The 26,595-nt window shown below is 27.6% G+C and overlaps 1 protein-coding gene across 1 annotated transcript in view; it reads right to left on the bottom strand.

The window, feature by feature from the left end:
- The window catches only part of LOC111026746, a 286,767-nt gene that overhangs the window by 121,271 nt on the left and 138,901 nt on the right, over positions 1–26,595 (bottom strand). Inside the window, exons 4-5 of the mRNA XM_022304878.1 lie at positions 12,132–12,245; positions 3,815–3,942 (exon numbers count right to left, since the gene is read on the bottom strand). Of these exons, the coding sequence (XP_022160570.1) occupies positions 3,815–3,942; positions 12,132–12,200 (197 nt within the window). The 5' untranslated portion in view covers positions 12,201–12,245. The remainder of the gene's footprint in view (positions 1–3,814; positions 3,943–12,131; positions 12,246–26,595) is intronic.

Below are 26,595 nucleotides of genomic sequence, written 5' to 3'. Positions count from 1 at the left end.
GTAGACTATTGCTTTACTTAACTATGTTATTAAAATGTATAATTTTATGTTCTGAGCTGGTGGATTAATGTAGGTACTTACTGATTTTACAACGGTGTGTTTTTTCTGTTTTTCATAGCCTTTTGGGGCAGTAAAAAAACTTATTTTTTCACTTTGAGGGTGACTTCTGGTATAAAATTGGAATGCATAAAATATTCTAAGTACTTTTCCAAAAAATCGGAATGAACAGTAGTTTTTACTCAAAACCAGTATTTCGAAAATCAAATCAATTTTGTTTTATTGGTGTGACTTAAAAAATAATAATCTTATATACTTGACATTTTCAGTAAATTATTATTTACTTTAAATCATGAAATTATTAATGATATTTTGACCTTTTCTGAGCTACAAGTGTATAAAGACATTTTCTATTTGTTTTTGTTATTTATACCTAAATGTCAATAAAAAAATTTTCACATTTCAACATTTTATACAACATTTTTTATAATTACAATATTCGAAAAAATGTGTAAGGTAACTTATTTTTTAAGGATGATTCATGATTCAAGTAAAAATTTGAACGAAATCATATTTTTAAAAGAAGAATAACAATTTTAGTTATTTTTGTAATTTAAAAATACTATTCCTTGGTACTTGAAACTTTTAACGTATGTTAATATGGTTCTCCACACAATTACATTTCCAAATGCAATGTTTTTGGTAAAAATAAAATCAACCTGTTATGTAACGCTAATAGTAAAACAAACTACTTTAATAGAAATAGAAATATACCATAAAAAATTGCTTAGTAATATAGAGAGGGCTGAGAATTAAAAGGTCTGTGTCACAATATCAAATTGTTCAGCAGAGCAGTTCTTAAGTTTAATATTCAATATATTTTTTCAGGTTATCTTATGAATATGACCATAATTTTAATGAATAAATTAATACATTTCTTGTCAGATATATCGTCAACATTTAGTATTGGACATCCAAAAATGTTATACATACAAAAGGAGTATATGAGAAGAAAATAGTTCTATGTATAGAAACTTTTATTCGTAAAAATAAATTATATGGTATGCATAAAACTTTTTTTTTCTTCTGTAGTGCGATACAATATTTTTAATTTTTATCAATGTTCCCAACACATCAACATCAGTACTTATAATAAAATTTGTTTTTACATTATTTTAATATTTAATCGAAAAAAATTAGTAACAATTTGAGAGAATTAATATTTAGTAAATTACTTTAACGTAATAATATATGATCTATAATTTATAAATGCGGTACCCTACTACAATAATAGTCTCAGTGTTCAAAATTGTGAAGGTACATTTTGTCATAAAATATACCAGCTTTTTACCACTTAAATCTATTAAATTCATACTCGGTACCAATGGCAAAAACATTAAAAATATTTGTGATTTTTGGGGGCTCAGTCCCCACCTATATTTGGCCAGAGTTAGTGCCTTAATAGCCTACTAAAAGAATTGTATGATATTAGGTACAGAAACGTTTGTTTTAATCGTATCATTGACATCATGTATTATTTAGAACACCTTTTAATACTAACTAACATTAAATAACACGATGATAAAACCTTTTCATACTTACTTAAACTTATCAAAACAAAAAAGTTCTATCGAACTACAACCATAACCATGATTCAGTAATTTTTAATGACATAGAACTTTTTCATTTTCTGTATCTCACTAAGTATAAAACTAAGTATCTCACTATATAGAAAAACAGTTTTTGAATAAAAAAATACACAATTCAAAAATAAACGAATGTATGCAAAAAAAACGATTTTTGAAAAACGTAGACATAATACCTTTTTATTCTTATTTTTCGATATTATAAGGCTGACATATTCTCTTCACTGAGAATCATTTTTCGTACTCAATGAATAAATCATTAAATTAAAATTTAACACATACCTTATAGAAGCTTTCAATGAGGTACACATGACCCCAACTGTAAGACAAAGTGGTTAGCTAAATCAATTTTTTTCTTTATAACAGCTATCATATTGGAAAATATTGTGTTTAAAGATCAAATATCTAGTCCCGTCAAAATATAGTCTCACTCACGGTACTTTGCAGAAGTCAATGAGATCTATCCAGTAGTTTCTCTAAACTTAAATTATAAAAACTGTCAAATAATATTGGATAAATGTTAAGAAACGATTCTATCCTAATAAAATTGTTTTTAATGCAATTATTATTTATTTAAAACTCAACATCATATCATTATTCAATGTGTGCAGAGTAAAATAAATGTACACTACTAGGTTATTAAATCATGTATGGGTTTTTTTTATACTCAAAGTTTCAACTTATTATTGAAGTAATTGAATTTATATACTTCTTTTCGAAAATACTTCTGATAAATGAATGTCCAATTAAAATAACATCACATTTTCTTTTTTTTTTTTACCATAATATGAATTAAATATGTATATTTATGATGCAGTTTTATATGACACAAAATATAGAAAAAATTCGGTGATATATAACTATACAACTACAAATACAACGTTACATATTATTTTACTATCGTACGTTATTAAATAACTAGCTATTTTAAATAAATAGTTAATCATTTTAATTCATATTTCCACAGTTAAAGAGCAACTGTCACATACTCCCACTTGGCATTTTATATTTTGAGTAATTTCAGTGTTACGACAATATAAAAATAAGATCATAAATATTCGGAACACGTCGGGATAAATCCTTGAATCCTTGAATCTTTGACCCCCCCCCCCCAACACGCAACACCGACTTACGAAATATTTGAATTAAGTAAGTGGTATAAAAAATGCTTTGTCATGTGTTATTATCATCTTTCACAAATATGTTAAAGCAGAAATCACACGTGCGTGAAGTCGGCACCAAAATTTTTTCAAAAGATTCACTTTTAATCAAACATGTTTTTTAGTAAGCGATTATAACATTCTTATAACAGTTAATATTCTAAGTAGGTATTACGTTTACACTTGTTCACAATTCCTCCACCAAAATAACTGCACCATAAGTAAATATTAAATTGTATTAAATAGAATTAATTATTTTCTTTATTTTACGATTGTCATGATATTAATAATACAAGTTGTATAGATGTGATAAGTAAAATAATATTAATAATTTTTCTGTGAATAAGGAATATTTGAAGTTCACCTGGTAATAAAATAAAATAAGTGCCTTAAAATTAAACCAAAGTCTGTGTATAATTATGTACGATTATTTTGATGTTTAGTATAATAGTATGAAATGTAACAGAGAATGGTGAAGTGATAATGTGAAAACGGATATAGATTCATCGCTGGTAAATTTGAAGGAGATAAAAACCCAGTCATATAACTAGGTATAAAGCTCACGCACTATAGTGTTTTCATGACCATTTCTCACGTTATTGTATCATAATATATTACCCAGTCCCTCTGTCCGTAGTACCTATTTCGCTATTAGTAAACAGAATATTTTAGTAGGTCATATTATAGTGTTTACAAAATATACATTGTTTAGTATAAACTATATATTATATACCTACTCTAAATGTAGTCCTATTTTAATTTCATGATTTGATATATTATTGTATAGACTTATACCAAAATGCATAGACCTATGATATTATATTATTATATAATATGCTTCAAACAACAAAGTTTGTGTACCTATTTACTCATTATTATTAATAGGAAACCAGAAACATGAATGTTTTACTACCAGTGTGGCATTTTAATATTTGATTTATGGTTAAGACAAATGGTGCTGCGCTTAACACTATAAATGAGAAAATGTTATTTTACGTGTTCAATAAATACCTGCAACGTGGAGTGCTTAATGGGATAAATATTTTTGATGAATTTAACACGTCTTGTAGCTGTTCAGAACTCTTCTCACCGAGGGGATTTAAGCCCTCACCTGATGTCACATCATGTTGATGGTCATCCTGTGAACAAACATATCATATGAGCCATTAGATACATTACACGATGGTTGAAGTCTAAATAATAAGAAAATTTTAAGACGATGTAAAAATCTGAGTTTACATGGTAATTCACCAAGCATGGTAACTCCTATTTTATCCTTCAATCCTTTATATTAAATCCTGGTTTTTAGAATATTTAATTATGTGAAGATCAATAGTACATACTTTCAAGTATTAAGATTTTCTGTAACATTTGGGAAAGAGTTTTGTGTGATGGTAAAACCTTATATTTTGTTCATGCTAATTCTATTTATTACTGCTAATCGCCAAGCAGATGATTTTATAAAAACATAAACATCTTATACTGTCCTTATAACTTTGTTTTAACTTCTGAATTAAAATACAAAATATAGGTGTATCATGTTTTCAATCATTTTTCCAACAAAATTTTTTAGAAAATGTAGTCTAAATATTACATTTTTAATGTGATACCCATTAAACCTATTATTACATTGTATTTAGATCAATTTGTAATGATTTTATATTTGTTAAATTGTCGATGAAATTATAACAAATACCATTAAGGGAAGGTGGAAAAACGACTGACAGCAAAAATACCGACAAGACAATCAACCGTCACGGTCAATCGACTGACAACCAAAATACCGAGAAGATATTTAATTTCACTTTTAATTTATATTCTTATTTTAAAAATGTATTTCTATAACATTCTAATCTCGGATAATTCGGTGTGAACCGCATTATTTTTTGTCTTGATTTAATAAATAGAACAGACATGTGCCAATTTTCAAAATGTTCAGCAGCATATGACATAAGTTCCCAGTTAAATTATATTTAATTAGCCATTACTATTAATTATAAGACGATTTTTATCATTATTAAATATTATTACTGTACAATATTATAAAAAAAATGTATTATTAATATAGTCAATAATATACAACATGCACAGGTTTTTAAAATAAGAATGTAAATTAAAAATCTTTTGGGTCGATTGGCCCTGTCGGTTGATTGTCTTGTCGATATTTTAGTTGTTCGTCGATTGTCCTTTCCGTTGAATGGTTGTCGGTAGATTGACCCAGAACCACCATTAAGTATCATGTTTAAAAACAAGTTGAAAACTGTGAAAATTTGAAGTAGCTCTAAGTTTGATTCTATTTAAATTGATGAAACTGATATTTACAAAAATAAAAATACAGGAAATTTTAAATTTATAAAATACTTAATTATATTAAATTACAATACTTCACTTTTTTATTCTTCTTAGTTAATATAAGGTATAATTGTATAATAAATAATAAATATTATTATAATTAATTTATGTATTCAAATATTACTTGTATATAATATACTAAGCCTATAATCTATTAATCTATGCATATAACTATCATTGGACAACAAAAACAATAAAATCTAAGAGCTTATTAAAACTAGTTTTGTTGTACTTTATTTCATGATGTTTCTCATTAAATTTTTTTGTGTTTTTGTTACACTTGCCGAAACTACCTAATAAGAAATTCAAAAACAATGACCAGTCCAAAGCGTTCCAACTAAATAAAATATCCAATAAAAATATTACTTGAAACTTTTAGTGCTTAAAAGAATTATAATATCGAAATACCTATTTTTGTATATTTTTTAATATCATATATTTTGATATAATTCTTAAAATGTCTTATTTAAAAGTCTTTTGGTAAGATACTACATTTTATAATCTAAAAAATAAAAAACAAAACTTAGTTGTTTTGAGTTTCACTAGTCATCCACTCATCTCTGAACCTATAGTAATATAAAACAAAATAATTTTATCCTACTTCAAACCAAATTATTTAGTTTGGACTTTCATAATATTATATTATTAAGTAAACATTTAATGGTATTTAAGTTGTATACCTATTGTTATATGCCGTAGTAAGTATCTATTTCATTTACATTATTCTTTATATTTTTTATATTCATATAATTAAACGAAAGAAAAAAACCATTTTATTATAAAATAAATAATGCCACATCGTTAAAGTTCGTTCATACAGAGGTAATCAGGTAAATTAAGTTTGGTTAGTAGCATTACATTTTTAAAGAAAAAAAACTGTGAAACGTTAATTAATAAAAACACTAACTCTAAACTATAAGTTATTTAAACATTTAAATAATGGAAGAAAAATAAAAATAAGATGCATTATTAATTACCTTCCAACATTTTAATAAAACAAATAATTATAAACATTTTTATCATTTAAAAAACAGTTTTTTATAATCTAGTATAATACTGTGTAAGGATTAATACCGGCCATAAAGTGATGTGTAAAATCATTTTTTCATACTTAAATTGAGTTAAATCAGACTTTTATGATTCAGTAGCTTAATTTTAACTGACTTGATTTGATCCCTTAATATGAGTTATTTGCTTACATTTTATATTGTACCTACACAAAAAATGATCACTTATTTCACGAACATTTTGCACGGTAAGAAATACGCCAAACAAATCTAAGATATGCATTTATAATAAATATTCATTCGTTTTTGGATCATTGGCAAATATGACCATTAGCATTTTGTGGGGGGTTAAAGTTTGTTTCTGGTGGATGATTCTTCACTAAATACCCTAGTGGTCACCCATCCGAGGGCTAGGGATGCCAAACGATAATTGACCACATCAAACGTTAGCGACTGTGCCCAACAACTGTGTCACACCAGGCCCCAATTTGTAATATTATTTAATTTGTAAAACGTTGTATACTATTTTTACTCGTAATACCGATGTATTATATCAACTCGATCGTTTTGACGTTTGCACATGTAGACGCAAGTCATTTAGGACGCATTTTTATTTTTATTAGTATCATGTAATGATAATTGCTCAAATAATATAAATGTCCATTATAAACACCGAACAACTTTATTAACAGCGAACCGATGAGTGCACTAGCTAATACGTAGATCAATATCTTTTAACTACACATATTAATATAATATATACTATGATTAATAAATATTGACAATATTTAAAATATTGAAAACCCAAAAATATATTATTACAATGTACTTAAATTATACTGACACACCAAAAAAAAAAAAATGTAATTTCAATAAAACCCAACATTGGTATTACATATTGTACTGTACATCAAGAAGTGACTAAATAATATTTGATTAGTATTATTGTATTATTTAGGATAAATAAAATTATTAGAATAAAAGTAAAGTAAGAGTTAATTTAAATTTATAATTACCTACTCAAGAATAAGAGATTAGTCATACGGAATATTTTTATGAAAAAAAGTTTATATTTTGATTATTTGAAAAATTAAACGAATACATATTTTAAACTTCAATAAATAAATTTTGTATTATTATATAATCTTAATCAATATCACTTTAATTTTGACGTAACTAGCTGACTGATTAAATAGCCAGAAAGGTAGAAAAGACTAAGCTTTTATATTTTTAAATCATAATATTATAAAAAATAAGTAAATCATTCAATAATAATCAAGTGATAAAAATTATTTATAACCTTGATAGTTGAATGTGCGATATAAAGTAATGTTAGGTATCAGGAATACACTTTGATAATTAAAAAGCTAAAATTAAAAATTAAACACAGATATTACGTCTTAAATTCATGCATTTTTGAAAAGTTATATACCATTATACTTTTATTTTTTTTTTATGAATACACGGCGTTCTAGATAGGCAGTTTAGCTACACCATTGCCGTGTTTCACTTTTTCCGGTATCTAGTAAGAATTGTAATATTAATATTCTGTTGACAAAGCCAACAAAACATAATATTATAATGATTAGATGTATAAGAATTTTATTATATAAGGCATAATCAATAAACATCGTACCTAACGAAGACAATATAATTATACTAATTTACAAAATATAGTTAGTTTTAAATTATTTAATTTTTTAATATTATCCAATAAAAAATAGTTACTATAGTTACTTAATCATTATTTATTTAAAACCCATGCCATATTCAATACAAATTCTACAATATTACAAATTCACATTATGTTTATAAATAACTACAACTATCTAATCCTAAAGTTTTTATGGTGCCACTAGCACAACCACGACCATGGTTGACACTGTATGGTCATGTTTTAGGTTTGATTTTTCTATAAAACTATTGATTGTAACAGCTAAAAATTAAATTCCTGTAATAACTCAATAAAAAACAACATCCGTGTTAAAATATAGGTGATGAAAACATTTTTGGCCTTGTATTTTTTTTCAATTACTAGTTTTTTTAGTTTGTAAAGATCCCCTGATTTCTAGATTTGTAACTACTAACTCCCCTCCCCACATAACAAAATTAGATACATATATGCTACCAAACAACACTATGCAAATGCAAATTACATTTAACTATGTACCTACTCAAGTATTTCTTATTCTTATTTAATCAGGAGTGCACGAGTAATACAAAGATTCGTAAGTAAATTGTATTTATGTGTAGAGAAAACATAGTTTAAATTTATATTTAAAAGTTTAATCTCAATTTAAGTCCTTGCAATGTATATTGATCAAAATATATAATATTACATAGAAACTACTACAATTTAATATAATATTCAATTTAAACTATTCCACGTAAAATTACTTTTAAGCTACCTATACAAAAAAGTTAGTTTACATATATTCACACTCTGCGTTAACGAATTTTAATATTATGAAGGCAAAATATTAAATTTGATTAGGTACTGCAAATTAGAATTCTATAACTACATATGATATAACTGTTTCAAAAAAAATATATACATTACATATAATATTATTTTTTACTGGCTCAGTTTGTTTTAGAAATAGACAAATATCATTGAGAAATGATCATAGAATATCCTGTTTCTAATAATTTATTTATGAAAACGACAATATTTTTGAGAGGTTGACTATCATGAAAAATGTCTACCACATTTCGCAAAAGGGCAAAGAATATGTAAAGGATAGGTCAAAAACCGCATTCCCTTGGTGGGTTAAAACGGAAAATGAAATTGTCTCTCTAGTGTTCAGAAAAAAAAAGAAGACTTAAGGCAGCTGTGATTCGTATTTAGCTGGGACAATATCGTGATTTCCCCTTGGTCACTCTCTCGGGAACCTAAAGTTTTTACCCAATGAATAATGAAAAGTTCTGATAGTCTTTGATACATTTGTTGTGACCGTCAATTGGTAATAAATTCAAAGCCACAAAGACTCAAGATATTAATTGCTCTCGTGCCATTCCACTGGCTATAAGGTGATGGTTTTTTTTCGATTGCCACTGAACCAGACGTTTCATAGTTAACAACTAATTTCCGTCCACAATCATCAACAGCTAAGACACACGCACACGCATAAACGTTAAATCATGAAAATATTAATGATGATGGGTTAATTGAAATATCTGTATTGTTAATTGGTCTGCCACAAAACGCCAATGCTCGTGCATATGCTATTGTCTTTGACTTTTATTAACCACAGATGTGAATATTTGTCTTCTACAAATATCAGATACTTTCACTATATCAAAAATAAATTAAAATATGTACTTATAAATATTATAATATAACAGCGAAACATGAAAAGTTCATAGTTTAAATTAATTTGTTAAATATAAATTATAATTACACACAGTCGGCGCTAATTTAGTTGTAATAAATAATATTATAGAATAGGTAAGTAAATTTAATTAAACACAAAGTTTCGTTGTATGGTATATAATTTACACTGTACTATTAAAATATTATATCGAACAACTTGAACTAAAAACCGTTAACAATAACTCATAAGTGTTGCTATTCATTTTTGCACTTACGAAAATCCCAACAATCATTATTGCGTAGTTACTTGTCAGAAATTGTATTTAATACCTATTATATATTTTCAATTTTGTTCACATATGTATCAATATTGTTTATTTGTACGAGTGCTAGTTGTGGTATTTTTTAATTAGGTTTAGGTAAGTGACTAGTTAGTCTTAGTTCAATTATGTTCTGCTGTGAGTAATTTTTATAATTGTTTTGTTCATTGCAGGTGAATTGTTAAAGAGTTAAAATTAATTATTTTAGTTATTAAATTATTGTCCATCGACGGTTCTAATAACGACAGATACGTTAGCTTGAAATTATGACTTATCTCTTATTTTTGAGTAGGTAATTATACATTTAAATTAACTCTTACTTTACTTTTATTTTAGTAATTGTATTTATTTTTCTTTCATTTATTAAATTCACCTTACTGCAAGGCTCACAGTTCTCTATGTTAATTCTAGTTATTTTTATATTATTGTTGGACCAAAACGGCCCTTTATAAATAATAACAAATACCATTATTGTCGCGACCCGTATCGATTCTTGATACATAGACTATAGAGCTTTGCCAAATTTATCAAAATAAATGCACCAATAAAACATCCCTGCTATAAACTAGTGTAAGAATGATAAAACTTTTTCATCATGAGTCAAGAAAATGAAAAAAAATTTCTGAGGGGAAAAAAGGCATACATTTTATACAATATTATTTTTCATATTTAGCTATTTTACAATCCGGAATTACGATTTAAGGGCCGCATTGAGTGTAATGGGTGCCGTAGTTTGCCCACTCCTGAATAGACGCTAATACGGGTGATCATACTGTGATCCATCGTCTCGTCCTTCTAACCTAACCTCATTTAACCGTCAAAGGATTTAATATTGGTAATATTTGTTTACATTTAGTACGGAAATACTCTGCAACCACGGAATTGTACTTCGATAAGTATGCAGTGTTGTTTAGTCTTTGTGTAGCCGAAATTAGTTTTTTACATTCTTTTCTTATGCGTTTGTCTTCACGAACTCTTTTTGATAAAAGAGAGGTTCACTAGTTGTGTCCCGAAGAAAAGTCGATTTTTTAAAAAGTTCCATCTACCTACATTTTCCATAACACGTAATTATTTTTTACACAATAGACACAACGGCATTTATCTTGTACAAAATATATGTAAAAAACAATTGAAATATATATTTTCTAGCAAAATGTGTAGGTAATAATTTGTGTTTTAAATTTATATCAGTTACACATATCGCAAAAGAAAATATTTTATTCTTGTGCAAAATAAATGTATAACATCATTAATATCTATAATATTGTAATGGACAAATTCGTCGATTTATCGAATTTATAAGCACATATAACTTGTGTGTAAACTTACATTTTCACAACTCAAAGTGTACCTACATTTCTCACAAAAATCTAAAGAAGTTAAAGCGTTCATGGAGCCCAATACAAAATAATGTACTAGACATATCTCGTGTACCCATAATTTGAAAAAGCAGAAGGACACGATTCCGTGTTTGGGACACAACTCGTTTGCAGCCTTTGTCTGATCATGTTCAATGTTGATGCCGTTCACGCCCTTGTCGTGTTTTTTAATCATCCGTCGGCGCTCCTTTTACGAATGCCTAGTTCTGTTTACGTGTTGTCGATGGGGCCTTCCACGTCCACGCCATATCTACCCACACTGTGAGTGTGTTTGTAGTATACTTATTTCGCCGCCTTCTCTGAAGTAGTTTTCAGAGCCACTGCCGATTGTGTATCATTGATTTCGCACAATTCTAAACGATCTTAGGTATATTTTATATTTGTATGTTATAATATATTTAATATGGTTGTTAAATGTCGGTGTTATTATTATTATTAGGTATATAGTTTATTGTATATTTTGTTAGGTATGTTTTAAAAAATAAGAATTTTCTAATCATCTAGGTTATTATTTTCGAACACAGCTTGCTAGCTATTTATTTTTTCGAAATAACAGGGCTCTAATTATTGTAAAGATACACTTCATGTTTGTGTAACTATATTTAATGCTGTGCTTTATAATCTATATTCCATGTGTATTTATTAAAACCAGCAATACAAACAATAATTAATACCATTTTATTGTTACAATATTATTTATAATTGATAAGCACACAGTAGGTATACACAGCACGATGTACAAAATAAATACACACTTGACGGCCATACACGTAGCATTATTTTCCCATGTTCCCCACTACTGCTGACACACACACAGTAATATTATTTTATGCTCCCCCGGCCTGCGCAACTTTTTAGAAGACTCGAGGGCTTACAATCGGTACAAATATTTTTTAAATTATTCCATATTTGATTTTATTTAATCATACTTTGATATGGTTGCTTTTAAACACTTACTGCAATGTTGTCGTATTCGATGGGTGACAGTAACGGTACTTGAGGTCTATTGATACTGGAACCCTTCATTTCAAAACTGCTTCGTCATGCCCGCTTCCCGTACTTAGCTGCAACCTAAAAATAAACAAATAATGTGTATCAGTTTATTTCGGATCAATCTACATTACTTCATCTTAAAATGGCTTATCGAGAAAAAACAACCATTGAAAAAACTCAACTAAATCCAGCGTGTAAAAAATAATACAGCTTCATCACAGTGGAGAATAATATTGTTCAATGAATTATTGTTTTTTACAATACTATAATTACATTCAATAAATACCTTTAAATTGGTTAAAAACATATTATATAGATAATAAAATGAAATTAGTGCGCCTACATATTTAAAGAAATAATCCTTTGATGTGGTTGGCCAATGAAAGCGATATTTATCAAAACATAAATAATTATATTTTGGTGTTATTATATATTTATATGTACTATCATTATTATACTTGCATTATGACTAGAATTATTATCTTACATAAATTTATTTGTGTTATTTGTATAAATTATTTAAATTATATATTGTATTATGTTTTAAACTGTTGCATAGGGCTCAGCCGGTACCACATACAAAAAACATTTAATGATAAAATCACCAAATATAAATATTTTATTATTGGTATGCAAAAATAATGTGATAGTTTAGCATCTTACAAAAAACAAATTTACATAGAAAAGTTAAGTCTTAGATAATTTTATATTCATATAGACTTTAATTACGTTAGCTGTTTCTTTTTTTGTTATTGTGAATAGTATTTGCATAATGTCCTCTAATAATTATTATTGCGTTAAAATAATTTAATTATACACTTTAGATCTATCTATCGTGTTCTTAACCAGTATATAGCTTTAGTATTCTAGTGACTTTCTCAAAAATTCCATGGATTCATTCAAAAACTTATTTTTATAATTTACTTTCTGTGCAAGTAAAAGGTACGGATAATTTATACATATTAAATGTACTTCTTACATTCATTATAAAATAACTTATTGATTTTATCCAATACAAAAATCAACTATATTTAAATTTTGTTTAGCTAAAAGTCGAGTAATTTTTGGTATTTTCTATTTTTATTCATGAAAGTATTGAAATAACCAAAAAGAACATCTAAGAGATAATTTAATTATTCATTAATTTTTCTATAATATCCTAAACAATTTGTTTTGTTATTATTAACATTATCATAGTGTTCGTAGATGTATTATATTATTTACGAATTACACATGTTATTATCGTATTAAATTTGCAACTTAAAAACAAACTGGAGTCTTTGAAAGTGGTAAATAATTCAAGATTACTAATTCACACGAATGTCAAAAGTCAATGTCAAAAAACGAGGTCAAGAATGATATTCAATGAATTTATATGTGAAATTGTTGTGATTATTTTTTAGAGCTATAATAATGTACGGTAGTCATGACAATTTCAATAACTTTCATATATTATTCAAAAATCCCATTATTATTTACCAGGTACTATACACGCGTTGTCCATACCTAATTAAAACAACATGTATCTCGACTTTCGACGATATTCTATAAAACAGATGTATATTTATTATGATAATATAATATATAATATTTGTTTAAATGTTCAAACCTAACCTTAAGATACATTGAATATTGTATGGCTTAACTTTTCCATAACCTCTCCTTGATTTGTAATCATATTAAAGGTACTGGAAATTCAATTTACTAATAAAGCAGGTGTAAATACTTATGCAACACTTTTTTTTTGATTTTATTCTTTACATTATATGTTTTGATATAATTACTTAAAAACTGTACACAATAAAATCATGGTACAGTATTTGAACATAGTTTATAGAAATATATGGTTGAATACTCCCCGGTATGAATGTGTACACTTGTATTCATGGCGTTTACCTATATTTCGAACAGAGTAACATTTAAGGAGCCAATTAGTGTAAGTCTTATTAGTTATTAGGCATACTGGTATAAAATATATATTTAAAAAAAAAATTTTTTTAGTTTATCATTATCATCAATAAGATATTTTTTTATCCAATTTGTATGTATCTTTTTAAGACACTGTCCATATAGATTTTAAGTACAATATCTTAATAAATCGTTTTTGGTATCGTTTTAAGAACATTGTTACCTTATACTGCAGTTCAATATAATATTTTTAATTAACTCAATTAGTCAAGACCCAAAATATATTTATATTCAAACAACTGCATTTGAATTTATTTTAAGTATATATATTGTATGGATACATTTAAATAAATTCTTCTAAATAGCTTGTCTTTGACGCCTGTGAGTTATATTCGTAAATAGTAATTTACTGACGATATCGAGGATAAAACCACAGTGAACACTATTCTACGTCACTTAAGTGTATACAATTGAAAGAAAACGTTTTATACTATTTTCTCTCTGTAAGTGTATAAATTATATTAAGTACAAAAACAAATGCTAATGGAACTAATGTACTCTCGATTATCAAGATAGATTTCTGCAGATACATTTATACAGACAATTATGAAACGAGACTGAATTCGCCAAGGAACTAGATCATCTAATACAATAGATCCCAGAAAAGGTAGAGCACTGTATGAACGATTCGTGGGAGTGATAAACGAATAGCGAAAAAACACATACTTATGAATTTCACCCTTTTTAACTTATATATACATGATCTGCCAGACACGAAAGAGTTTAAGTTCCAATATTGCTATTGCTTATCAAAGCATTTATTTATATGATGGTGGAACACTTACTGAAGGCCTCATTACTATGAACAAATACTTCTCCAAATGGCGTTAAAAAAAAAATTCTGCCAAGACTGATTTGTGTGCTTTTCATCTAAACAATAAAAAGGCTAGAGAAGAACTGAAAGTGACATTCTAAGGAGTACAGTTAAAGCATACTTCAAGCCAAAATACCTGGGAATAACGTTTAACCGTACGTTTAAAGAACATCTTGACGAAACTAGAAAGAAACTACCCCTAGATCCCGAGTCAATGTAATCCAAAAACTCACCAGTACAGGACGGGGCGCTAACGCTAAAACTCTACGGACAGCAGCACTAACGTCAACATATAGGGCAGCCGAATATGGTGCCCAAGTTTGATGCAATAGTGCATGTAAAGAAAATCGATACACAACTGCATAGAGTGATGAGAGTGATTAGTGATACGTCGAAGTCTACTCTATTACAGTGGCTACCATTTTTAAACAATATAGTTCCACCAGACCTCCAAAGAAAGCAGAAACTTATTAATACTATCAAGAAAGCCGAATATAGGAGAAATTCACTGCTAGCTGAAAGATTAGAAGATGTACCTGACACTCGGACTAAAATGAAGGAAGCCGCCTAGGAAAACAGCCAAAGACCTAATGAGATCAAAATTTGAAACTAAAGTGCTGGCGCAATGAATGGACTAATTCTACTATCTATAAAAAACAAAAACTTGGCGCCTGATCCTAATCAAGGAGTTATGGGTATAGAATTGCCTAATCATGAGTAATCTACTGGTCAATATTAAATAGTCTTCGAACACATGGCTGTTGCGCTGATATGATATTTAAATGGCAACTTCAAGTAAACCCAGCATGCGACTGCCGCAACGATAGACAACCCGTAAATCACATTATGACGGAATGTCAATTAAGAAAATTCAAAAAGGGTATCGAAGAAATCCATTCTATAACACTGGAAGCAGTGAAGTAGATAAAGGAACTGGACGTACACCTGTAAAATATTTATGCTACATTATAAATATAACATTATTACATTATATCCAATTATATTTATTTATGTTATTCATCCTTATAACCATTAAAATATCAATTTTTTTTCATTAAAAATACTTAGATTTGCTCTAAAGTTGATTTGTTAAGCCATACGAATAAATAAATAAATGATTTGGTGTTGTGTATTAAATGTTCAGCCTGTGTTAAGTAGATAACATTTTGTTACTTACTCACTATTTATTAAATATAAATAACACAGACATGACGGCGGAATCAATCAACTGCAATCAATAATCTACATTTTTAATAACAGCTATTAAGCTATTAATGGTTTTACGATATGTTTAGATTAAAACAGCTGTGGTTGGAGTTGGTAATATTCAAGTGGTGTTTCAATAACAGTTCTGATACATTTTACAATTTTCATGGATTATAAAAAATTATACTTCACGATTAAAGATTTAATCAATTGTTATAATCATCTAGGTAGTGATCATCTAGGGTTGATGAATACGTATTTCCAGCTATGCCCCACTATCCCCACTAGTCCCCTACCTTTTTACACGAGCACTCACATAGCATTGTCAAGCGTGCGGATATTTATGAATAAAAATATAATCGATTTGGTAGGTACAATAAATATTAATTTCGTTAGGAATTTTGTTATTCAAGCCACTTAAAACAGATTATTTTAGAACAAAGCTCTTATGTTACAATATAAATAGCTAAAATAATGTAATTTTGTGAGTAAAAATTTGTTTTTAATTCGCTTTTTTAATGAAAAAAGTTTTTAGCAAAATTGGCACTTCTCAGTCCGCCTCAAATTTATTTATTTCAGCAAAGATGTTATGGAAATTAAAAGTTTTATCTAAGTGAATGGTTATACTAAACATTTAAATCTATTATCTCATATGTCATAATATGCAGATTTTATGAACCTAATATGTGCAATTCAAATAATGGTTTTAATATACAATATCAAATTAATTTGTATTTAGATTTGCAATTTAAACATTTGAATTTCAAATGATTTTAAATATGTTCGTATTTAAGTATTTTGGTTTTTTTGAACAACAATTTAATATTCTAACGTACCTATATTATTTTTTTAAAAATCAACAACCTTATGTGTATTTGCATTGTATTATGTATGCATGATTATTTATGAAACAAATTTTATTTGAATTTTTAAATATCTATAGACTTTTATTTTTATTTTTGTTTTGTTCCACAAGAAACAATCAACTGAAATCAGCACACTTACAAAAAGAGTGTTCGATACTTTTCTTCTTGCCTTACTTGAAAGTACTCAACATAAATATTTCTAAAAAGTATGCCAAGAACTACACAATACCACTTCTCTGTGTTCCATTTAAGGAAAGCCGTAGAAGAAACGCAGATACATACTTCTAAAGCGTATTTCGCTCTGTTTATTTAAATGTCCACCAAAACTGTGTGGCGTGAAATCGTTTCACACCTAAATACGGAAAGGTTTCTAGTTGAACTATATAGATTTATACCTCGCTGAGGAATTCAAACAAAATTCTTGAGAGATAATGAAATTATCTATTCATAAAATATCAATTTAGAGATTTGTTAGTCATAACTCATATGAGTACCAGGAACTTAAAAATGATCCTACCACCGCTGTAATTTAGAACCCATTGCGTTATAAAACAAATAAGAATGTAATCAAGCACTTAATAGGAATCAAAATCCTCATCTTCAAATTCCTCCACACCTTGGTCCCACAAATAGACAGAATTCTCAACTCCAGACATACGATTTATCTATCATCAAACCACCATTATTTCTGCACACTCACTCTAGGTCATTTTCTAAAAGGTCATCATATATGGGCTATGTGTGCTTTGTTAGAGAAGATGTGATGGAACGGCTAGTTTAGTCACCCCGATTTTGTTGTAGCAATGGAGACGGGTATTTAAACATGCATTGCTAGCCCGTATGAACTGGTTTACATTTACCACACATTTTGTTTGTTGTGGTCATAAATGCTCTAAACTGTATACCAATAGAATGGAAGTTGAGAAGAAAACTCACAATTCCTCTCTTGTTTCCACCGTAAGTAATCATGATGGAGTGTTATTTAGCTTGAAAAACTACTTGTTTTTGTGTAACAATATCAGTTGTTGTTCCAATCCATTTCTTATGTCACAGGTTAGGTACGAGTGTATCCCTACATCTTAATACTATTCAATTCATTCCTTTTTACGAATCATTATAGTCCTTTAAGTTATATTAAATTATTTGATTTTTTAAAGTTATTTTAATGTTGTTTATATGTGTGTAAGTCTTTAGTCTACCCACAAGACAACGTAAAGAAATCATGGCTTGGAAGCCTTTATCTTTAAACCTAGGAAGTATGTTAGGTACTGACCAGCACCAGTTAACATGGTTGTCAAGCTAGTTTTCACCATTACGTTCACGACGCCATGTCACCGCTGGCATGACAACCATTGGTTTCAATAATTTGTGGACGTCAAATTTCGTCCCAATATAACAAATACACGTGTGTGTTACTGACCTGAGCCCAACTTCTAAGGGTTTTTCTAACCTCACCGTCACATTTGTAACGTAATCATTATATTAATATTTAGCTATATATTTGTGATGTAAGCATTAGGATAAGTGTATATATAAGTGTCTCTCCGTCCCGACATTATAACTTACACCCATACTGTATTATTTTCCTCTACATAGTTCATTGTATTAACAATTTCATATTGTTTTACGCTAAACTTTTTTTATTTTATTTATTCTGCTACTATTTGTCCTTTATCCGTATATAATATCGTTTTTCGTTGCGACTATAATTTCTCTATAAATACGATAGAAAGAATCAATAAAAGTGGTTAAAATGATGTTCTAACCTTCGTTTAGTCAATATTATAAGTATAGTCAATAATAAAAATGTATACCTTACGCACACGAAATATTTTTTTTTTGCACAGGAAAAAAACCATAATTACTTAATTAATATGGGAACTTAGATGACGAACTCTTACATCTTATGATAACTATGATGTGATGGATGTAGTAGGATTATGTTATAAGTAACAAGTAAAAATTCACAAAGTATAAAAATCATTTCTGATCTAATACATTGTCATTGGGTGACCTTTTACTCAGAAAAACGAGTTTAATAACCTTTTATGGTTTATGATATAATACTAAGTATTTTGAATATGATATTGGTGATTGTACCTACCTACCTACCTACCCATTATATATATAATATCATACAAAACTAAGTAATCACACGAGAAATTCTTGAAAAATAGTCAATAAGATACTAAAATATATGTTCCAAGCAAATATTCTACTATGTGACATGCAACTCGCGTGAGGAATAGTATATTATTATCAAACATCCCGGTTTTGCGTGCCATAGTGAACATCTTATAACCGATGGTCGTTGGTTGGGTCGTTGCCAAGAACAACCCATTCACAAAACGGTTATTGTCATGTACATTATACACCTAACCCTCACACGAATCCGAAGTAAAATAAAACACATAAAAAGCGAACTAATATTTTTTTATACGTGCACAGTTTCAACAGTTAAGCTTATGTTTTGTCACACTAAGTACCGCGATTTAATCGTTCAATTCTTAAACAATGTGTCGTTAGAAAGAATAATAATAATAACACTTTATCTCTATTCCCGTTCGAATGTATATATAGTATATGTATGTACAAGAACATATAATATAATATTACGTTTACCACTTACTCGTGAAACGGTTTATATAGGTACCTACATTGTTGATAAATAAAAAAGTATCGGTTAGAAAATAGCATATTTGTAAGTATACGAATTAGAGTTACAACAATATGTCAATAAATTGTTGATAAATATTTGAACATATTATCTATATTTATTTTCAATTGAAAAAAAATATCGAATAATAATAAAATAAATTGAGTGAAATGTTTAGAAAATATTCAAAGGGGTCATTACGTTTTATACAATAAAATATCATTATATACAATTTAAAATAAAAATGTCAAATGTCATAATTAATTTTAAAATAAAATATATCCAACAACCTATCGTGATTACTCTTTCTCTTCATAAATTGTTTGATTAATTTACTCTAGCTGAAGTGCTCGCATAATTATATTAAAGATGTCCATCTAACTTTTACGGCTGTTAAGGTAATACAATAAAAATGTATTCATTTGATAATAATCACTTTTCAATAATACACCAAGTCACATCATTACCAAATATGTATAGTGGTAAAAATGTTAGGCTTTACTTAATGTAATAAACGGGATAAAACTTTAAATTTATCGTAACATCGGTTTTTTTTTAATGCATTTCCCGCAAACTTTATTATTGCAGCAAAATCTGTCTAATAAAGAATACACGACATTTCCAAGTAACAACAAAACCTGGTCGGTTTGTACGCCATATAGGATAACCATTGATAAAACGGAACTTCACTAACGTGTAACGGAAAGCTAAAGAGACGAAAAACATCCGGAAAATAATTATTGTTTATACAAAGTCGACGACGTCTTGTACATTATAAAATATATAGCATTACCATAGCGATTTTATACTGGTATAAATAAGTTCTACCATACTTATCCTGTATTGGTCACTTAATGGTTTTTTATGAATTTTTTTGGTCTATATATTACATTTTATTACAGCCATGTAACACCTGCTTGAGGATCCGATGTATCAAACTATATAATTAGAGTACGGATTTTAAAGCAATAAAAAACTAAAATAAAGCACTAAAAAAAAAGCAATAAAGCTGTCTAAATCTTCCAAAAAAGCTTTAAAAAAAGCATTAAAAATAGGTTTTTAAAAAAAATTTATCACAAAAAAAGTATTAAAATTATTTTAAAAAAAAAGGTATTATAATAAACTTATTAACAACCCTGCTTCTCCGAGTTTTCATTCTTCCACAATTATTAATCTGTAAATTGAATTTATTCTATTTAAGATAATTTATAAAAAATAAATTAAATAATAGTTATGAAATGATTTTTTTTACCTATATCATGGGAGTTGCATTGGACAATCAAAGCTTTTTTCAAGTTTTCAAATAAAAATTTTCTACGACGATCGGACAATATATGCTTGTATTTTGAAAAACTACGTTCGACGTCAACAGATGTAATAGGAGCAAATTTGTAATGTATTAAATCATCACATGTTAAGTCTTCAGGAAGTTCCTCTCTTGATACTTTTTCGCCTTTTAGAATATTTGATATTATGGTAAGAATTTTAAATCCCGAATTTTTGTTTAGTACATCATCAAGTTTTTTTGTAACCGTTTCTCCCGTTTTTCCCAAAGCTTGTTTAATTTGTTGTTTAACCTTTTCTATACAACACACGGATTCTGATAATAGCATCCCAGATGTTTCTAAACGTGTAATTTCAGTAGCCAAAAATCCAAAATTACTTTTTATGTAGATTAAATTTTCTTCAATTTCTGGGTTTTCGACTAATTTTTTAGCGTTTTTANACGTATCTAAATTACATCGATAAACATACCGAGACATAACATAACGAGATAAAATCGATTGAGCCAGCCATATACAATATACGATATTGGAAAACACATTATTTTACAATAAAATAAAAATTAACATTTCAAATACGTTTATTTAGAACACATTTTGAAAAATGTACCAAAAATGCCCAAAAAAGCATAAATATTCAAAAAACGCAAAAAAAGCAAAAAAAAAGCAAAATAAAATGTCGTGCATAGTAGTATAGCAGTATAAATCGAATTTGTAGCTGACATAGCTTCGTTTTAGAGCAATAGAAAAAAAAGGCAAATGCCTTCATAATCCGTACTCTATATATAATTATTCAATATACTATCGGAATTATAGGTACAAAATTAATAATCATTGTAATAATGGCGCCTAATAATATTATGATTTTACAATAATACATTTCGAGTGCCATGTCATCTCCTAGAAGTACGCCGGGAACCCGTCAGCTGCACGTACAGTAGGCAGCCCTTATCCCCTTTTATTGGTGTCGGCGCAGATTGCTTCCACAACTGCGAACTGTGGGACGACGAGTGGGGGAGATGGCTGTGTCGGATTACTTAATCCCAGATTAGGTCATTAACACACGTGATATATACATAAAGGTATATACTATATTTTAGTAGTTTAGTGTAAGAAACTGGTGGTATGAGGGGTTGTCACGGGCAATTTTGGTTGAGGGTTTTTGTATTCATGACCCTGATGTATGTACGGTTGGATTTTAAACTCGCAGGTGTTGTGTACTGTAAATGTTAGTTTACTAGTAAAACAAATGGGTATAAACGACCAACGATAAACACTGTGAGTTATTCCAGTTCGTGAATTACAGAATATTACAATCACGTACCTAATATGATTATATTTGATTGTATAACTTGTTCAGTTTTAGACAAATTAAAAATTAAAATGAACCAATGTATATTTTATTCGATAACAGAATAATTCGTCCCCAGCAGGATTTTAGCTCGGTTTCTATGGTAATTCCATAATATTTGATATTTTTCGATTGGTCAACCGTAATAAATTGTAATATCATCCTACTTTTCAACACCCGTTTCAAGGACCATTATTGTTAATTTAGTGAAAAAAATCCAATGTAATAATCCTTTTTAGTCCACCACACTAGCTAAAAATATTTTGAACACATTAATTTACATTTAATCTCAAAATTTGGGCATGTACCTATAGATATGTGGAATTTATCCGTGAAATCTTTAGCTAAATTGGCTGGTAAAATTTGTTAATTGGTACATTTTTAAAATCATGTTTTGTGTTATTTATCTTACGTAACATATTCCTAACATTATCAATGCAAATGTTAATTATTGTTTATAATTTATAAATACAACATTAGCGGTATGTAAAAACAATATAAAATATTATAAATATAGGTAGGTAAAATAATTATACAATAATTAAATATTTCCTAAAATTCAAACCATGTAAACATGTAACAGTATTATTGATCACTTGTGTTAATACAGTGTTTACATTTTTTCAATGTGTAATAACTAATAAGACTAAATATAGGATGTCTCTATGTGTAGTGTTAAAGAATACCAAAAATTAGTACATTAGTAGGTACCTTAATTATAGTTATTATTTATTACACTTGTAAAAACATTTAAAATGAGGAGCTACTCAATTTTAGCAACCTTAAAAACACCCTTGTAAAATTTACATAATTTTACTTTTACCCTTAAAATATACCCGGTACATTTACCGAGCTCACATTTCTACATAACATGCATAATAATATACATCATACTTATATATTATATGTCATACTATACATCGTAGTATTATTTATTCATTCTCAATATACTACATAGAAAATACTACTAGTATGATAAGAACTAGGAATAGATAGCTACGGTAATTTGAACTCAATCGTCATACATATTTTTATTATTTTATACTATTTTGCCCATTTAACCCAACTAAATGGGTCGGACTTTTACAATTTACTTGATCATATTAAGTAATTCCATTATATTGCGATAAAATTAATAAGCAACGTTCTATTTCTCTCAAACAAATTAAATTTATAATATGTACCTAAGTATTATAATACCCCAGTTGTTATTTATCAGGTATAAAATGATTAATGATACACAATATACATACGCTCATGTAAATTAGAATCATATGAAATATAGTGCACTTATAATAATATTATGTAGGTATTACTAAATTATATACTTCATCGAAGATTATAAACTGATTATATTTAAAAAAGTTATGGCTGACAAAATTGTATTAAAACTAGCTGATTCCGTGCACTTTGTTGCCCGTTAAACATGCCAACTCTACATGAGACTCGATGGTGATAATGCGAGCAGTATATTATGCCTACCTGCTGTGTACTATTGAAATAATTCGTTTTATATTTATTTTGATTGCGGACTATAAGCGCCACTCAGATACCTTGAAAATTCAATTGTATGCATGCTTATACCTGATCTGCCCGATGAACCACCGCAGGCAACCAATAAACAACAAAAAAATAACCATTTATACTAAATATATTTATATTTCTCCTATAACCAAAAGCAACCGTATGTAAACAAATATTTTCTTCGTAAATCTTAAAATCTCTGTTTGAGCAACTCCCCGGATCGAACCTATCGGGTCCAATTGTGAATTTAAACCATCCAGGGTTGTGTCTTGCTAGATTAGTAAAATAAAATAAAATTGTACTCACGCAGCTTTTCTGGTAACGCCAATAAAAATTGAAAATGAAGTAGTAATAATATTACATATTGAAAGAACCAAAATGTTATCTCTACTATCGACTATTGAGTTATATGTAAAGAGAGAGTATTTACGGCTATAAATAAAATCGAACGGAATAAAAACGATAGGAAAATTGTCACTTTACAAAATTTAAACTTTACTTTATATTGGTAGTGAAACATAATATTAATATCTAATATTGAATACACGACATATTTCTTCATATTGATCCATTTTTTTTGTGTTGGCTGGGAGCCCCATTTCAACGATTAATTATGTCATATGTACAATTTTATAAGCTAAAGCTTTCTGTATTTTTTTCAATTTGAAAAAATATTTCGAAACTCAAAAAATAAATCAAAACATTATTTAAAAAAAACGTTTTCCCAACATTCTTTTCGTAAAAACCTCCTCCTGGTAATTACGAACAATTAAAAAAAAAATTTGAGTCAAATCGGCCCAGCCGTTCTCAATTGATGAATTGTTATACATTTTTTGCTCCATTTAAATATATATATAAACTATAACAGTATAGTATTTAAATTATTATTAAACGTGTTAAAATTCAGAGGTTCCCAAACTTGTTATTTTGGAAATTGTTTAAATTTTGGAGGCCCAAAATAATACCAAAGACCTTTTTTTTTATTATAAAAGGTAAAAAATAAAAATAATAATTTTGAATTTTGAACAGTACATATATTTTATTTTAAAATTATTATTAAGGAATTTATTATAGCAACCAATTGTCATCTTTTGAATAACTACTAATCTGATTGCGTCGGTTGACATGGTTAGGTAAATTCGTAATTGTCACCAATGCATAGTACGATTTATGATAAATATATATGTAGACATAAATGGGAAGTAATAGAAACACATTTCTAAAAAATGTATTACTTAAAAATATAACGTGACATACAGTTTGGGAACCTCTGTGTTAGATACTTTTAATTTATCTTATTTAGTTTTTAGTACTTTCAAACGATATAATAAACTAAAATATTAATAATAAAATTACAGGTGGTTAGTATTACTAATAACACATAATATAAATACAAGGATATTATACAAATGTATTATTTCTATTAAACATATGTAATTATTAGGTCAATCTTGAATTTGTGTATTATACCATTATACAAATGTATTATTTAATTTTGACATTTTTACACATATATATTAACTTACAGTTTTTATACAATTTGGGTGAGTATTGTATTAACATTTTCTATAAGTCTACCTATTTAAATACATAACTTTTCAAAACAAAAAAAATCAAATATATTATAAATAGTAAAATTGTCTAAAAACAAAAATCTATGTAGTTTGTAGATACTTTAATCGAACAAATATTTTTTCCTTTTTACAAGTTCATTAATATAATATTATACACATTATATTATATCACACAAATTATATGCAATTAAAATGTTATAGTTCATATTTTTTTGCTTTTAAAACTAATAGTTCAATATACCAAATATAATTAATATATTATACGATGATGGATATTAAAATTATCAATATTAATTTTCAATTACTTGAAAAGTTTCAAAAGGCTTAATGTTTTCATCCTATCTATATTTTATAGAAGTACAAAACAAAGTTTACGAATTCATAAATCACAAATTATCATCATTGTAGCTTTAAGTACAAATTTGAAATAGTTAATTTGACTAAGTAAGGAAAATATCATTGGTCATAAGTTATGATTCATAACCAACCATAAACTTTAAAACATGCATAGATAGATAATTATGTTTTCATATAACCGAAACACATATTATATTTGTATAGAATTGTGAAGAATAAGTTAGCTATTGAACAGGTATATTGATAAATATTTATTTTGTTTTATTTTTCTAAAATCTTGTTTTTAGAACTCATATTTATTATTAAATAATTGATAGTTAAGATTAACAGTGCACAAAGAAAAACAATTCGTTGTGATTAATATCAAAATATTCAACAATTGATCATTATTTATATTATTATTATGTGATATGCAGGAAAGTGCATTTAACACTGGTTGGATATAATTTTCTTTAGAGTACAACATATTCCTCTATAATATCATAAATTATTACACGAATCAGCGACAAACTGACTCAGAGTGCCAAGGTTAAATCGCACCCCGGGCTATCGTCCGTATTTATATTCTGGACCCTGACTATCTCCTTTAGGACCCTCAAAAAAGTTACGATTGTAAAGATTTTATTATTTTATACATTTTTGAGGCTCAAAAGTCACGGATACGACCTTGATATTTTATCATTACTTCGTTTTTTTATAATATAAAAATGTATCTTAATCTTTATTTGACTCTAGTTCCCGTTTACTAATATTATACTATATGAAGTCTCCCATTACATCACTCCACCTAGATTGATATTAAGAAAATAATATTGTGAATTTATTCATA

The sequence above is a fragment of the Myzus persicae genome, unplaced genomic scaffold, assembly GCF_001856785.1.
Source record: "Myzus persicae strain clone G006 unplaced genomic scaffold, MPER_G0061.0, whole genome shotgun sequence".
In the NCBI taxonomy this organism is placed as follows: domain Eukaryota; kingdom Metazoa; phylum Arthropoda; class Insecta; order Hemiptera; family Aphididae; genus Myzus; species Myzus persicae.
The sequence above is the reverse complement of the archived record's forward strand: the minus strand, read 5'-3'. Positions and strand labels throughout refer to the sequence as shown.